Source organism: Scardinius erythrophthalmus (assembly GCF_964197995.2).
Source record: "Scardinius erythrophthalmus genome assembly, chromosome: 2".
Taxonomy (NCBI): domain Eukaryota; kingdom Metazoa; phylum Chordata; class Actinopteri; order Cypriniformes; family Leuciscidae; genus Scardinius; species Scardinius erythrophthalmus.
The window spans coordinates 58,285,637-58,303,004 of NC_138222.1; the positions used below are offsets into that span (position 1 = coordinate 58,285,637).

Here is a 17,368-nt window from a genome sequence, read left to right on the forward strand (position 1 = left end):
CGGAGTTGGGTGAAGTGACACAAAATTAGGTTAAAGACCCTATTATTCTATTTTAAAGTTTCCTAATTTTGTTTTGAAGTCTCATACAGCAGGCTTACATGCATCAGGTCAAAAATAAAAAAAACGTTAATTTTCTCATAATATACATTGCACATCACCATATTTTTCAATGATTCTCAAAGACTTTATGGATGAATCAGTCTCTCTAAATCCCTCCTTTTCATGAACTACTCTGCTCTGATTGGTCAGATGGCCCAGTCTGTTGCGGTTAACTAAAATCCTATATGTAACGCAAGTAACACCATTTTTTAAATAAATATATTTACAGTAATTGGATTATTAAGAAAAAAAAAATGAAAAAACAAAATGTAAATAATGGTCATGGTAGAGATATGTTTTTGTGCCACATACCAGCATCTAGAGGAAGCTGTAGGAGTGGCAAGGGAAACCACAGTCTGTAAAATGAGCCGAAGCAAGCAAAAGTGAAAGTATGTCAGAGCACCTATATTCATGTCAAAGCCCAACACAACAACAGATTAAAGATGGAGAACTACCAGCACACTGTGTTTTTTGAGGCGAATGATCTCTCTGATGTGGAAATTAAACAAATACACAAATACTTTAGCATCAGGAGAAGATCAGGAGGAGAACAGTGTGAGATCAGCAAAGTGGGTGACAACACCTTCAAGATAAGTTTTATGAACAAAGAAGGTAAGCGTGTTTTTATTATTGCAGGGTTTTTTTGCACCTTGTTACAATCAGTGCTGTTCTTTTATCTCACTCAACCTTGTCAAAACAACTGTAATAATAATATTCCATTTATAATTATGACTGTTCGTTAGTTCTTTATGTTCATCAACATCCATTTGTATTCAAAGCCCAGGAAAGAGTGCTAGCCCGAAAGGATCATGTCATCCATATAGCTAGACGAGAAGATCTCCGTGTTTCATTACGCTGTGACAATGTTGCTGAAAGCAGCAAACAGCCTAAAGCATCTGCTAATCAGGTAAGTGGCACAGTCATAAAACAAACAGATATTTAGCTTAGATTTATATGCCCGCTCTACATTGTTTTCTGCTGATACAATGTAGTCAAACCTGTTTGTCCAGAGACACCAACCCTCTGCGTACAGTAGATACTATAAATACATTGAGTAGTTCTAGGAAATCCCCTGCTATTTGAAGCTTGACAATAAGGTTGGCCTGGGACTTGTAGTGTGTAATATTGACAAAAAAATGACATCTTGATATTTTCTGTTATTTTGTCAAAACAATAATTTTGCTGAGTGTGTTTTTGTGCTGGTACCTTGGCTGGTTTAGGCCTGTCGGGGACCACTATCTACCAAAGATTTTCATATTCTTCATGTTCTGTGCTGTCACTGGTTCATAAAAAATGTCAAATTAAAGGTCCATAGTTGCCTCTTTAAATTTATTTTAACCTTTATACGGTATTTTATCTTATACCTTATTACATGTATGCATAATATTATATGTCAAAATCATACAATAAATTTAATTAGAAATATAGCTGCAATTATTGGGGCCAAGCACAAAGAACACGATAAGTCATGCCAACATGGCTGGGAGCATCAGACCAACTGCAACAATGAGCAATTAAAGACATATTAAGATAATTTTAGGCAAAATGGCTGAAAAATCACTTGTACAATCATCAAAATTGTTGATGCGGTATACAAAAACGGTTTCATCCATCGACCCAAAATCAATAACTTTTTGTCGGTATGGCCTGGAGATGATACATTTCGATTTTGGTGAAAATCGGACAAGGAGGAGTTTGAAAAAGTAGATTTTTTAAGAAAAGTAAAAATGGCAGACAGGAAATTCTCGGCATGACCCAATGAATCTATAAAGACCAGTTTCATTACAATAGGCTAATAAAATTAAAAATGATTAGCATTTTTGGAAATTTCATTATAACTTTTGACCACAAGGTGGCGCTGCCAAGAAAACTTTTTGAGTACCTTCAGGGCATAGTGATGAAGACATACTAAGTTTCGTAACGATACGCCAATGCGTTCATAAAATCTAGCATTTTTTTTTTACAAAATTCGAAATGGGCGATGGGGTGTCATATGACTCGGCATGCTGAAGAGACTCTAGAGAGACGAGTTTTGTGAATTAGTGAAAGCGGCCATTTTCAATGTCTCCTGACAACAAGGTGGCACTGCGCCAAAACTGTTCAAGAAGTCTCAGATCATGTTTGTCATATCACACTCCAAGTTTGGTCAGAATACGCTAAAGCATTGTCGAGATATTGCCTCACTTTCATTTTGGCATGTTCTTCGTCGAATTCATTTGCGCATTATTCGAGAACGGTTTGACGAATCTACTTGACTTCCACATCTTTCTGTCAGCATGGTCTGAAGATGACCTGGTTAAATTTTCGTGAAAATCGGAACAACGGCCTAGAAGGAATTTTAAAAAGTAGGGGTTTCGCAAAATGGCGGAAAAAGGGGAATCAGAGGTTTAAAATAATTTTGTTTGTAGCCCTTACAGTTAAAAAGTTATTAGCATAAACGTGCAAATTTGGACAGTTGGTGGCACTAGAGGGATTGAGTTAGAGATTCCAAATTTGCTATGGTGACAGTTCAGACTGTCCTCTATCTGTGTGCCAAATTTCATAACTTTTCCACAAGCGGCTCAATGAGCTGCCTTAGACTCAATAGCTGAGTATATCTAAGAATAAGAATAATGCCAACAGATACAACAGGTGTCTACGCAGCCTCGGTGCTTGGCCCCTATACTGTATCTTTATTGTTAATGGTGATGTCCAATTCATGAACAAATCAGTCTTTTGAACTGGTTCACTGTTTCTGGACGTGCCTGGCAGTCACTTTGACTTGAAATGAGCCATTATAGAGGATTATATAATCCCATGATGCCATTTCAGCACTCCAGTTAGTTCAACAGTCCAACTGAGAACAGAACAGACATCTCCAACATGCTGAAAACTGAAAAAGCAAAAAGTATAACAAATAAAATATATTGGAATTATAAAACTGATCTAATGGCAGTAGTTCTCGAGTCATACACTTAGTCAAAAGTTAATGGTTACGACAGTTGTCAAGTCATCAGTACTGAACTGAGGAAACAGTTTGGACTCGCACATGTCTGTGGAGAACCGATGATCTACTGATACGAACCAAGCAGTTGACTTAATTGAGGGGGACAAAATAAAAGTTTTTTATGGTTTCTCGTAGTATATGTAAAAAGGTGAGTTGATTAAGACTAGTTTATTCACTTTATATGCTTTAAACATAAGTGTTTCATCTCATTGGGTGTACATGATGTCATTGCGTGATTGTGTACACAAACCGTTTTTTTAACTGGTTCATTAAAACTGCCCGCAAGAACCAGTTTGTGGAAATGAATCCTACTTCCCATCACTAAGGGGAAGTATCACTTCCCATCACTCGCTTGCTTTGAATCTTCATTATGAAGCATTTTGTACAATTAATGAATGCATGTCTTTATCATTTGTTCTTTTCTTCTTCTTTTTTTTTTTAGAAATGTGCAAGTGATAAAAGTATGGAGAAGGTTTTTAAACTAGACTTTTATCTATTACGCTACCTCAGCGAATGTAAAAAGCCGAATTCAGACTTAAAGAAACTTCTGTCTGCGCTCTACAGCACCTTTGAGATCCACATTGACTCTGAAGAGGTGGTGGTGAAGAGGGATCCGGCAGCTGAGGACATGTCCCTGAAGAAATGGGAATTTGGGGTTGACCAAGTGTTCGAGACTTTAAAGTCACGTTATAATATCTACTTTGAGGTTGATAGGGAAAAATCTGAAATTCTGGAACAACACCTTTACCTCTCTGGTGAAGACTTACAAATCTATTGTGAAGGAGTGACGTGTTTAGCCGTCGTGGTTGGAGAGCAAAAACAAGTGGAGAAGATTTTAAAATTTGTAAGTGGCTTGCATGATCAACAGCAGATTCAAGAAGAGTGTCATGTGTCTGAGAAGCAATTCACCCTCATCAAAGAGCAGTTTGAGTCGTACATAAAGTCTATTTTGCCTGCACTTCAGATCGCTCAGGAAAAAACGGGCATTCTCCTTTTGAAGGGTCCTGAAAAAGAGGTCCATGCAGGCAAAGAGGAGCTTTTAAACTTAGCAAAAGAAATCAAAGAGAAGAGGATCCCATCACATCGTCCTCTTGTGACCTTCTTGGAATCAAGTGGTGGTATACAGCACTTCCAAAACCGATTTCAGAAGAGCCTCCGCAGCCCAGTTATGCTCGAGACCTTAGGTTCAGATCTCCTTTTGTTGAGTTTGTCCGACGGAGCGCTACATGAGGCGGCTGCTGCCGTGCAGAGAGACCTGTGTTTGGAGACTGTGCGCCTGGAAAACACTCAGAAATCATCTGCGTTTAATACGCTGAAGGAGGATTTGAGTGAAGCTGTCAAGCAGGCCAATCGTGACAGTGTTAAAGTGGAGCTTAAATACCTGGATGAATCAAGTTTTGACCCCAAAGTGCAACTGGTGGGCTACACTACTGAAGTTAGTAGGCTGAAGGACATTCTACTAGAATACAAAAGAAACCATCAGAAACATCATGACTCCCTGCCTCTTTCCAAGCCAGAAATGGCAGACCACTTCCCTGAGATCTTGTCGATGGCCGGTGTAAAGAAGAGCAGTGTGGAAATAAAGTCAACGAGGTTGCCTTCCCCATGCGTCCACCTCACAGGACCTCGTTGCGAAGTTGAGAGTTTGAAGGACAGCCTTGAGTCATTTCTTCTGAGTCTTGTCACTAAACGATTTGAGGTGAAAGGACCTGGAGTTCAAAAATTCTTTCAAAGTGATGGTATAGAGACTTTGAAATTAGTGAAAACTTCTTATATGGTTTGCATACTGCCCATCGATGATGGGCGTAAAAGTGGTAACATGCCCATATACATGAACAGTATGCCTTTTCTGAGCTTGCCAGCTGCTGCATCTGCCCAATACTCTCTGGATTTTGACAATGAGATAAACATTAAAGTTGTGGTTGGTAGTCTTGAGCAACAACAGGTAAGGCTAACAATTTTTTTTTCTTAAATACTTAGCTTTAAAGGGATACTCCACCCAATTTTTTTTTAATTCTTCCATCATCTCCTCACCCTCATGCCATCACAAATGTAATGACTTACTGTACTCACCAATGACGGTTTTCAATGCCGCATTTGGCGTTTGGCGGGTTTTAATTTTAGGCCCAGTAAACACATATAGTTCTGCTTCAGAAGACATTGAGTCATCAACTGGAGTCAAATGGATTACCGTCATTTTCTTTTTGTGTGGTTCTTCAAGCATCAGCTTTGGAGATCCCGCACACTTTCAGACTCACACAGATAGATAATTTTCTAAAAATATTAATTTGTGCTCATCTAAAGAAACTCGTATACTCTTATATGGGATGGCATGAGAGTGAGTGAATGAATTTCTCATTTTTGAGTGAAGTATCTCTTTAACGAGTAAAATAGACCAGTATTTATTTGTTATATCTCTCAACAGCACTACTAATTTTTAATGATTTGTGTCATTAATACAGGCTGATGTGTTTGTTGCTCCAATGATAAAAACAAACATGACCTCAACCTTGATTGGATCATCCTTGTTGAAAAAAGCAGGACATCAGCTTCAGACTAACTTCAACAATGCCAAGGGAAAGCGCACACTTACGCCTGGAGACGTGCTGGCGGTGGATGCGACACCAGCGTTGGGATGCTCAAAGGTTTTCTTCGTAGAATGTGTGCCCAAAGGAAAAAACCAAAACAGCGAAAAAGTAAGAGGCAGTAAGACATTTAAAAAGGGTTAAGATGTGTTTTGACTGAACGGATGATTGATGGATGAGATTTACAGAAAAGATTTAGTAGTTTTGCCATCAATATTATATATTTTGTTACAGGCACTTCGCTGCGGACTTGGCCGAGTTTTTGCGCTATGTGAGCAGAATTCTTGGGTTTCAGTTGCACTGCCAATAATAGGACCTGGCATAGTGCTGTCGATACCGGTCAAAGATGCCGTTAATATTCTTACTCATGAAATCTGTGAATTTTTATCTCGATCCACTGGTTGCCTTCAGACCATTTGTATCACCATAATGCCTAATTACGCTCATTCTGAGGAAGTAAGCAATCTACATATTATAAGCCCTCTATGAAATTAAGTTTATTGCAACAATGTTTATTCCTAACCCTATTTTGGAAATATTTTGCAGATGTTCCAGACAGTCTGTGCGGATCTGAGTGCAAAAATGGTGGACAACACGGGACAAGGCAAGAGATTCAAAAATTATGTATTGCATTCTTTGATCCATCCTATTTTGACCCGCTCCCAACTATCAACAATAATTTATTAGAAAAGAGCAAAAAATTAAGTTCACTCAACAAATCAGCAAAAAGTCTAAATGGTTTCTTCATCTGCATGTCTTTCACTGTCACCACAGCTCTGTTTCACTCACTGACCTCTGACCTTGATGAGATCATCATGCCAGTAGATAGGATTGAACTCCATCTTGTGTTTGGTGACATCACTAATGAGACTACTGATGCCATCGTGAACACCACTGACTTTAAGGACTTCCAGACAAGTGGTATTTATGCAGATTTCTAAATAACCAAAGGATTCTTGATATCAAATTAAACTATTTCAACCAAGAGAGTGTTTACTTTTGACCTAATCTGTCACAGGAGTGTGTAAAGACATCCTCACCAAAGCAGGACCTCATGTCCAGGGTCAGCTGACAGGAGGTAAGAAAATAAACCACAGTCTTTTAAGCTTTTGATTTATTATTTTATTAAAAGAGTTTTCAAATACTGTATGTTTGAATGCAGTTTAAAAAGCCTTTGTGTGTAAATATCTGAAGTATTTTTTGTCAAAACGTTTTATAGTATCGGTAGATAATATCCACATTAGTTTGGAAGCCAATGTCTCGCAAAAAATAAAAAATAAAATAAAGATCTTCTAACCCACATAAAACAGAAGTTCATGCCTTCAATGGAGATGGTGTGATTCTAGTAAAGCAGGAGAAACTACATATCCTTAACTAGGGATGTCCCGATCAGGTTTTTTTGTCCTCAAGTCCGAGTCTGAGTCATTTGATTTTGAGTATCTACCGATACCGAGTCCCGATCCGATACTTCAATAATACATACAAAAAGAATAAAGAAGAAAGAAAAACAGATACAGGATGTATGTATTATTTTTTATTTAATTCACCTTATTTTAACATTCAACAACTCTGTAAACAAACAGAGCACTTCTGTGAGGTAGCTTGAACAATCAAGTAATAAATAACATAAATTCTTCACTTTTGGACTTAGTGTAACAGTAAATATATATATAAAAAAAGTCAAATATATAAACAAATAGCACCTCAACTTAAAATACCCAGCAGGCATGTGAACAAATAAAAAAATAAAAGTGCCACAGTGTTTGCAAAGCCAGTAATGTGCTTTTAGGAACTGCACTCGCCGGTTTCACACTGCACGCGTTTGTATTGTAAATAAACATCTCCAGTTAACTAGCAGAGCATTCAGTTTGTTCGTTTGTTAAATAAGAGGCGATCTAGAGCTGAAATGTGTTGTCTTTGAAATCAAGTAATCAAAGTGCTCATTGCCGCTGCGATCAGTGGCGCGGAGACTGTGTTCTCTTGTGGCTCGCGCACAGTCTTCACTCGGATGCGTGCTTCAATCCATTGTGGAGACTCTCTATTCGTTCTGGTGAAATTACAAAACAAAATGCACACAAAACATGTCCCTGCCTGATATACAACCACTGATAAACATAATCGGTTTTGATGAGAAAAAAAAAAAACCTATACAAGTGTGGATTAGAACCCAGAACTTCTGACACGCTTTGCAAAGGTTCTGCCACTAACAACATATATTAAACCTCATTAAATGACAAATCAAACCCAATGTACTATTTAAATCAATTGCTGGACATCATAATGTTATTGTACATACATCTGATTTATGATTTAGACAAATCGCCATAGCAATACCATTGCTAATTGGATAGCATTGGACTCGGTATTCTGCACTGAATCAAAAGAGACCAGTTTAATGTTTTTTGGGCAAACTCTTCAGGTGTTAAAATAAACATTTGTCATATCTCCTGTCCATTATGTAGCCCTGAACAAGAGGAACACATTTTGTTTGTAGCCCTTAGGGTTCAAGAGTTATTAGCATGAACATGAGAGCATCTTTGGACAGTCCGTGGCGCTGGAGGTTTTGAGTTAGACTTCAAATTGGCTATGAGGACAGATCAGACTGTCCTCTATCTGTGTGCAAAATTTAACAACTTTCCTACAAACAGTTCTGTGGGCTGCCATAGCGGAAGAAGAAAAAGAAGAACAAGAACAAGAAGAACACTAACGATTGCAATAGGTGCTGGGCCCCTAAATATGCATATATATATATATATATATATATATATATATATATATATATATATATATATATATATATATATATATATATATATATATATATCCCTTTCCATAACAATTTGGCCCTTGTCAAAGTTACTCAGATCTTTATTCCTGCCTATTTCTCCTGCATTCAACACATTGATTACGAGAACTGTCTGCTTACCATCTAATCTACTCAGGCCTTGTTAGGAGATGACCCGTGACCTCTACCCGTGAAGTTTCATGTTTTGGCTGATCAGTGTGTGTTTATCCGTGCATTTGTGTGTGTGGTGTGCAAAATGTGATTTCTCTTTGGATGAAAGATAGATGTATCTTTAGATGTAAAAGGCAGTAATGATATGCAACATGTCATCTAACCCTATACCCTTTATATATGTTCTCCAGCTCAGGTAACGAGTGGACAGATCTTTACAACACCGCCAGGAGGATTCCCATGTAAGACAATCATGCATGTTTGTGGAGAGAGGGACATCAGTGTTATCAAGACCTTGGCGAAAGAAATAGTGCTTCAGAGTGAAAACGGCCGCTACCAGTCTGTGGCCATTCCTGCTATCTGTGCTGGTCAGTAGCTTCATTTTTACTTACAATGCAAAATAATAAACCATTTGTCTTTTAAGTCAGTTTGGTGTATGTTGACATGTTTTTTTTTTTTTTTTTTTTCTATTTGCTGGAAAAAAATACTTGCAGGACAAGGAGGTTTGGATCCAAAAGTGGTGGCCAAGTCTATTCTAGAGGGAGTAAAGGACGCTGTTCAAGGAGCTAATCTTAAATATCTCCGAACTATTCGGATCATTCTGCTGAAGATTAATGTTTTCCTGGAGTTTAAAGCGATGGCACAGCAAATCTTTGGTGGTAATACACAGTTGACAGGTGAGGATAAATCTGTGGCATGCAGAGGCAATAACAGTTTTTATTACATATGTCCATCTCATGCATTTAAATAAATATATATTTAGTTTTTGTTAATGCTTTTACAGTGAGACACTCATGTTTTTGTAAGTCAACACAGACATTAGCATCACCCTGGTTTCCTTATCAAAAAGCAAATAGGATTTGTCCTATAGGCTATGTTATTTGTGTTATTTAAAAACATTCCCTGAAAGTTTGAATTAGAATAGTTTGCAAGAGCACAATTATAAACACAATGAGGTTACAAAAGTGAAATAGTCAGTAGAGGACTTTAAGGTAAAAGCTTTTTAAAAAATCACAGGGGAGTATTACTAATGTATTTTATGTCATAGAATAAAGCGTGAAAATATCTTGAGCTTGACATTATTTCAGATATTTCACCACAAACCCACTAAAAACAACATTGACATCTGGACGATGGAAAGTGCTAAAATGCTAATTCTTTTCCCAGTTTTGGCCTACAAAAATACGTCATTCCTTCATCACTATATTGACAGTATTGCACTTTCAACTTTTTCAGCTCCTGCACCACTTGTACCAACAAATGTAACCTCCAGAGGGCGCAGTGGATCAACTATGTCACGCAGAACACAATCATTTTCTTTACAACACTCTCTTGACTTGAGTTCTCTAGTCAGAGCTTTGCCAGTCACAAAGAACACAGCATCATTTCTAGTAGTCGGTCACACAGATAATGAAGTGTCTGATGCCTGCAGAGAACTTCAGCGGGTGTATGAGAGCCAGTGCTCCACACATCCTTTCCACCCAGAGGAGATTGAACGTCTCACTCAGGATGAGATGAAACAGCTGCTCTCTAAAGTCGATTCACTGCACCTGCAGCTGGAACAGAGCAGCTCTGGAGGATGGGAAGTGAAAGGGCTGAAGGATGGTGTGAATGAGGTGGTTAGACTGACAAAAGATGCACTTCGCAGACAGGTGAGAAAGACAACATTAAAATTAAATTAGTGCTATAGACAATCACCTAAGCATATAATGCATATAATTTGCATACAATATAATTAAATATAGTGCATATATAATTTAAATCTAAGTTTGAGCAAATCACCTGAGCATGATATGCATATAAAAGTCACATAGTAATAAACTTAAAACCATGGCTTTACAAATGAGCAAAGACAATTTTGTAAATAAATAAATGAATATGCAAATTTTTCTCTCAAACTCTAAGGTAAGAGAGAAGGAACAGGCATCCCTCTTCACTCAAGTCACATGGTGCATTCTGGGACCACGTGGCATTTGGCAGAAGGTGCCCGTAGAGGTGAATTATAAGCTTGAGAGAGGAGACGTGAAAGATGGAATTATGGATGCACAGGGTGTGAAATGGACTGTGGATATGAGTAAGATGGAGGCCACAACATGTGATTCAGGACAGGTGACGTCTCTCAAACGACTGGAGAACCTTGCAGGTGAGGACGCTTTCATGAAATATGAAAATATGAACTCAGATTAAAACCACTGATCGACATCTATAGTATGAAATTAAACATCCTTGAAAATAATCAAACTGAATCAAAACCCTCAATTTTTTTGCATTTCAGATTTCTCTTTGCCCATTAACTGGGACAACATGAGTCACAGTGACCCATTAAAGGTGATTGATTTAGATCAGCAATCTACGGAGTACCAGAACGTGAAGGCAGACTTCAAGAAGACCGTTCCAAAAACAGTGCTCAAGGTTTGACACTCAACACCAAAGTGTGCTTTACATGACAAAAACCATCCTGAACAACATAAAATCCTTTTAAAGAACCACATTATGTCTAAACAAAATCATATCTTAACATGCCACAACTTGTATTTCTGGGTTAGAGTGTCTACAACAAGGCATCATCATCATCATCATCTATACATTTTGTTTTATTTAAAACCTTTTGAAAGTGTTTGTCTATAATGTACCATGTTTTGATGCAGTATGGCAGTATAGTCCTTACAGTTTGCTTCTATGAAGAACAAGAGATGTGAATGTAATGTCCATCAAATATATTTGTTCATGGTTGTTTGTGTGCAAATGTGTTTCAATAGATCGAGCGCATCCAGAACATGGATCTTCGGCGGTTATATGAGGGACGTAAAAAAGAGCTGGAGAACAGAAACGGTCTCCCTGTGGGAGCAGGAGAGAAGATCCTTTATCACGGCACATCAGAGGCGTCCTGCTCGTCCATCATGAAGACAAACTTTAATCGCAGTTTGGCTGGGCAAAATGGTAATTGTTTGTTTTTAAAGGTTAATTAATTTAAATAAATAGTTCACCCAAAATTGGGAATTCTCTTACTTTTTCCTTGTGACCGATGTCGAAAAGGCTGATATTTGCCATTTTTTAATTATGTAGGTTGTTCTGTTTGGCCGATGAATCTCATTAGTGGGACTTTCTTTTTTTTTGACGGCACTGACGCACAGGGCACTCTGTATTATTTACGTCATATTCACTGCATCCTGTACATAAACATTTAAAAATGGAAATTATATATCACCTGTAGAGGCCAAGCCCAAGCTTTAAGCCCCTGAGCTGTTATCCCGGGGGTTAAGCATTTGACGCACTTTTACCTTATTTGATGAATGAAAGTCCAAGTCGTATTTGCAGTTAAAACCATGGGTTCAGTTTATTTCCATCCATCGCCATTGTTTTCCAGACAAACTTCATTACACGTGTGTGACTTTGTACTGGTATATTATGGTGTGTGCGTAGGTGGATGTGGATGTGGTCAAAAACTGTTTGTGCTTCCGGGTAACATCTAAGGAACCAAAGACTGATTCCTATTTATACTAAGAGCGCTAATTGGCTCTTACATCACCAATTATATTTCACCTATACATAAATATTCACTTTTGAATATATTAGGGGTGTAACGGTACACAGAAGTCACGGGGAGACAGCGAGTGAAGCGGCACCTGAGGCTTCCCATTTCCAGGACATGTATTCATCACGTATATTTTATCACTGGACTTTAATGACTCAAATCGGCACAATGCCAAATGACTTGTCTCATTATAAAAGCAGAAACAACTTATAATACTCTGTCATTTATGGTCATAAAGATAAGAGTAAGACATCATTCGAAAGGATCTATTTTTATTTGTGTACACTCACAATAAAAACAAAACATTGTGCTTTTGTAAAACAAAGAAACAAACAGGATGATGCTTTCTGCCGTCCCGGTTTCCTTTCCATGAAGTTTGTGAAGCGCGTCACAAAAATGAATCAAAACTCGAGCAAGCTCGTGTGCCACCTGAACTCTTGTTTTGGGTTGGTGATCGTCTCTTCTTCTGCCCTTTTCCTGTTGTGGTTCTTAGCAAACAGCGTTGCATTACTGCGCGCCCCCTTCTGGATTAGAGTGTGTATCGCCTGTGACTGACTGAATTCGTTGTCTGACTGTATGTACCGAACCGCGACGGTTTGGGACAAATGCATGTACTGTTACACCCTGGGTTTATTTTTTGGTGTTTTTGCTTTTTATTAGGATAGGACAGTAGCTAGACAGGAAGTGAGGTGGGAGAGAGAGAGAGCTATCGGCGTCACCTGTTTTTGTTTTTTAAGAATTGCAGCTCTTTTCCAAAATAGCGAAAAGGCTGTCAGGGTCCAAAAATGATAAAAAAAGTACCAAGATACCATATGAATCACTTATCATCATGCAATAACTGTGGGAGGAACAAACCCAAATTTAGGATGTTGTTCATTGAACAGCAAATCATGGCAGAATTGTAATTTTTGGGTGAATGTTACCATTATTATTTTATTTGATGGACTATCCAACTGATCAGTCACTGATGATCTCATTGGACTCACACTGGTGACTTTTTATTTGTTCTCAGCCATCTTCTACGGTCATGGGACGTACTTTGCTTTGAACGCCAGCTATTCTGCCAATTCCTACCTACCTATCGGCACCAGCTGTTTTTGCTTTTTAAGAATTGCAGCTCTTTTCCAAAAAAGTTAAGACTGTCAAGGTCAAAAAATGACAAAAAGCACCATAATCCATATGACTCACTTATATTCTTCTGAAGTCATGCAATAACTGTGGGAGGAACAAACCCAAATTTAGGATTTTATTAATTGAAGTCATGACAGAATTGCTATTTTTGGGTGAACATTGTTTATTTCATTTGAAGAACTTCCTCTTTATAGTTTAATAATCTAGCCAACTAATCAGCAGAGGATCTCTTTGGTTGTTCAATTTGAAGACGAATCGGTCAACTGATTTTTAACTTTTTATTTGTTCTCAGCCACCGTCTATGGTAATGGGACGTACTTTGCTGTGAACGCCAACTATTCTGCCAATCCTACCTACGCAGTTCCTGCAGCAGACGGGACTCAGCGCATGTTTGTGGCTCGTGTGCTTACGGGTCATTACGCTCAGGGTCAGGCGGGCATGAAGACACCCCCTGTTCGCCTCGCGCCTGACCACAATTATGACAGCGTGGTGGATAACATCCAAAATCCTTCCATGTTTGTGGTTTTCCACGACTGCCAGGCTTATCCAGACTACCTCATCACATTTAAATGAACTTCAACCAAAACCAACCTTGGTTTGTTCCCTGTAAAGTCAACCGGATGAGCTCTGGATGATCTATGAACCATTGCTATTTTCTTAGTTGCTTTTACATTTAAATATAATCACTTTTATTCAAAGGTTAGATTTAGTTATCACATAGTAGATAGATACCTATTTACGCTATGTCATGCTCATTGTATGAGTGTTTTAGTGACCAATATAATTCAAATTACACAATTTAATGATATGAGAGCAGAAAAAGTGCAATATTAATTGACAAAGCTGTTTATAATGGGACATTTACTCAGATGAAATACTTCAGAGAATCGCACAGCTATTTTCTGACTTGTGCAAACCACTGACTTGTGCAAACCACAAACCAAAAAAAAAAAAAAGGTTTTGACAAATGTGGTCAAATTACAGCTATTCTTTCTCAGTTCCCATGTCCCCTTCAGGCACTCATTATCATGATGAAACCAACTGACGTTGTTTCGAATGAAATGTAGGAGTTTGCGCAATATTAATTTGCTGGCACAGCAGTGCAATACTTAAGGGCAACATGGATGAACCCAAGAAAAACAGTCTTTATTGTAACAGAAGTTGTTTTCTTGTTTTATTTAACTCAGTTTCTATTTTAATTTCATTTTCTGCTATTAATTTAGCTTAAACTGCAGAACAGACTGATCAGCCTCTATTTTATAGAGGAAGCCTAATCTATTGACTTATAAACTTTCAAAATGTCTACAATTCTAAATCCATCCAATGGCGATGATGTCGTTGTGATATTTGCATACTGAATTGTGATTGGTTTTTGCTTTCCTGTCCTTACAGCACTTTGTTTCAAGTTGAGTCGCTTATTATTCTTACATGCACGAGAACTATAAAATGATCTTTATCGAGAACGATAAAATGTTCATGTCAAAATTACATTTTTCTCATTACTACAAGCGTGCCACACAATAAAGTCTGCAAAGAGATGCCAAAGCATCTCGATCGCCCCCAGGTGGTTTGTCCCAGTATAGGTCATAAAACCTGCCCTCTCCGTAAAGTCCAATGGGACGTGAGGCAAACTAAACAATCAAATTATCACCCTTGAAATAAAAATTTTCCTTAGATGTTTTCTGTCATTTTTAGGTAGTTTTTATCATGCTGATGTAAGTTTAAGTGTGCTTTTTTTTTTTTTTTTTTTTTACAAATTTGATCTTAGTTTGTTATTTAAAGGGCAACTAAACCCTAAAACAACTTTTTTTAGTTAGTGATTTGTAAGACTGGGGCTTTATTAGTGCTGTTCATTGATTCAAGTCTTTTTCTTTTTTTTTTTTTTGACATTTGGGTTTAAAGTGTTTTAATTCTACAATATATGGTGTAAAAACGTCTGAGCGCTGCCCTCTTCAGGTTGAACGGTGGCTACTGCATTTGGATTTTCCTTTTGGATGTTGTGGTACTGCGTGACATTAGGTGTGTTTGACATAGGCTGTGGCTGGATGTAACCATAGACAGTAAAAGAAATGGACACAGCTACCCCATTGGATTCAACGGAGAAAAGTGAAGTCAATTAGAAACACTCACTTCCTGATGGCTGAGCGTTCTGCGCAGACTCAAACTGAGCTTGACGACGTAGATGTGACGTGAGCAAACTGTCTGTCTTCTAGTAGCCGTGTCAAGAGAAATCTGAATCATTCCCTTCCGAAACTTGCAGAGATGGAGAGTGTGAGTAGAAGCTGTCCATGAGCTAGGAGCAGGAGCAACATTTGCTAAGTATTCTGATGAATTATTTTGTCATTTTGCCTCCACGTCCCCCCGATTGCGTGCAAGCTTCTCCTTCTGTCCATACGGTAATTTCCTACTGTGCGACATAGAGTCGCGTGGTTATGACGCAATCGTTAGCTTATTTTTACAAAAACTGTTTCTACGGGGCCATAACTTAAGATACAATGTAGGCCTAATGGAGACTTTTATACATTTTCGTGTTTCTTTAGAAATAAACAATGGACGAATGGAGTCTTTAAACGCCTCAGATGTAAAGTTATTCGCTGTCAAAGTGACGCCAAAATGAATGGGAGTCAATTGAATGCTAACAGCAGGTGGGGGTTCGCTAATCAATGGCGGCGCCCGGGGAAGCTTCAGTGTTTTCCGGAACACTGCCCCCCTGGATCTAACCAATCGGCGAGAGTAGCCGTGTGCAGGCGAGGAGGAGCTACAAACGGAGACATGAATTCGGACACTTTCTGGTTGCCGTAATGAGTGTTGGCATACTTTACCACAGCTGAAATGAAATAAATGCAATATTTGCCAAATAATACACAGATGTTTCAAAGACATTTTCGTTCAACATAAGCTATCAATGAAGTGGAGTCTACTTTTTTTAATCAGTTTTAATTTGATAAACATGGCACAATATAACATCGCAACTACATGAAAAGAGTGTTTACTGTTATAAAAATACTGATTTGTGAGCTTTAGAGGAACTAAAGGTGTTTGAATAAACACGAAACACACATGATCGTTGTCATGCGGTGAATCTGCCCAATCGTGGAACAGCTGTGTCGTCATCAGCCCTCGCGAAGCCCAGTGCAGCCGCTCTTGAGAAGCTGCGCTGGCTGAGCTCTCCGGCTACTCTCGAATCGCTCTCGCGGTACTTTGATGGCATACGTCACAGTCACGTGGCGTCGGCGCTGTATCAAGTCGGACAAAATTTCTAACCGGCATGCACTGCTTCAAATCAGCCGCCGATCGGTCTGCGCAGAGCTGCATGAAGTCGAACAAGCCTAACATCTTGTTTCGTCAAAACCACTGTATCGAGTCAGGAGTTGGAATTGCAGTATTGAAAACGATCAGGATAGCGTATAGCACCTAGTTAGCATAACATTTATATAGTTATTTAGATTATTTCGTGTAGCCTAGGCAGTTAATTCGCAGTTAGTGTAGTATTGTTAGAGGTATAGTTAGTTAGTAGCATAGTATTACATCAGTTAGGATAGCTTCAAGTTAGCGTATATTTTTAACATTAGCTTTATTACAGTGGTTAGGATGGGACGTATGTGTAGTGTTGCTGGTTGCAACAGCACTGCTCGCGCTGGAAAGCGACGCAGTGCCAAACGCTGCTCCTCCTGCTTGGACTCCATCACTGCAGCGGCGTCTTGATGTGAGTGAGCACATATTTTTAGTCACAATCCTCTTGTGACGACAAACGCGCCGGCACGTTGTGTTGGATTTTTTCCAGCCCGTTCTTATCCTAGGGCGTCATATATTGACGCTCTTGACATTACGTCTACATCGAACGCACATGGCACCCTTTAGCGTCAATATGAGACACAGATAGAAATGGGCCAGAAGGCGCCTCCTAGCGGTCTAACCCTAACCCTACACTAGACCTAAACCTACCCATAACCGAACAAAGCTCTGTGCGTCTCATATTGACGCTAAAGGGTGCCATGTGCGTTCGATGTAGACGAAATGTCAAAAGCGTCAGTATTATGACGCCCAAGGATGAGAATGCGTTGATTTTTTTCACA

General features: G+C 38.7%; 1 protein-coding gene across 1 annotated transcript; it reads left to right on the forward strand.

Moving 5' to 3' along the window:
• The first annotated feature begins 475 nt into the window (after nt 1-475).
• On the forward strand, nt 476-14,965 carry LOC308687419 (protein mono-ADP-ribosyltransferase PARP14-like). The gene is made up of 15 exons (XM_081359972.1): nt 476-711; nt 879-1,006; nt 3,528-5,030; nt 5,548-5,781; nt 5,905-6,126; nt 6,217-6,274; nt 6,445-6,591; nt 6,689-6,748; nt 8,818-8,994; nt 9,121-9,303; nt 9,863-10,278; nt 10,532-10,769; nt 10,902-11,038; nt 11,386-11,566; nt 13,585-14,965. Exons 1-15 carry the CDS (start codon nt 543-545, stop codon nt 13,863-13,865), a joined length of 4,134 nt encoding a protein of 1,377 aa, XP_081216098.1. The 5' UTR covers nt 476-542; the 3' UTR covers nt 13,866-14,965.
• Nucleotides 14,966-17,368: the final 2,403 nt, after the last annotated feature.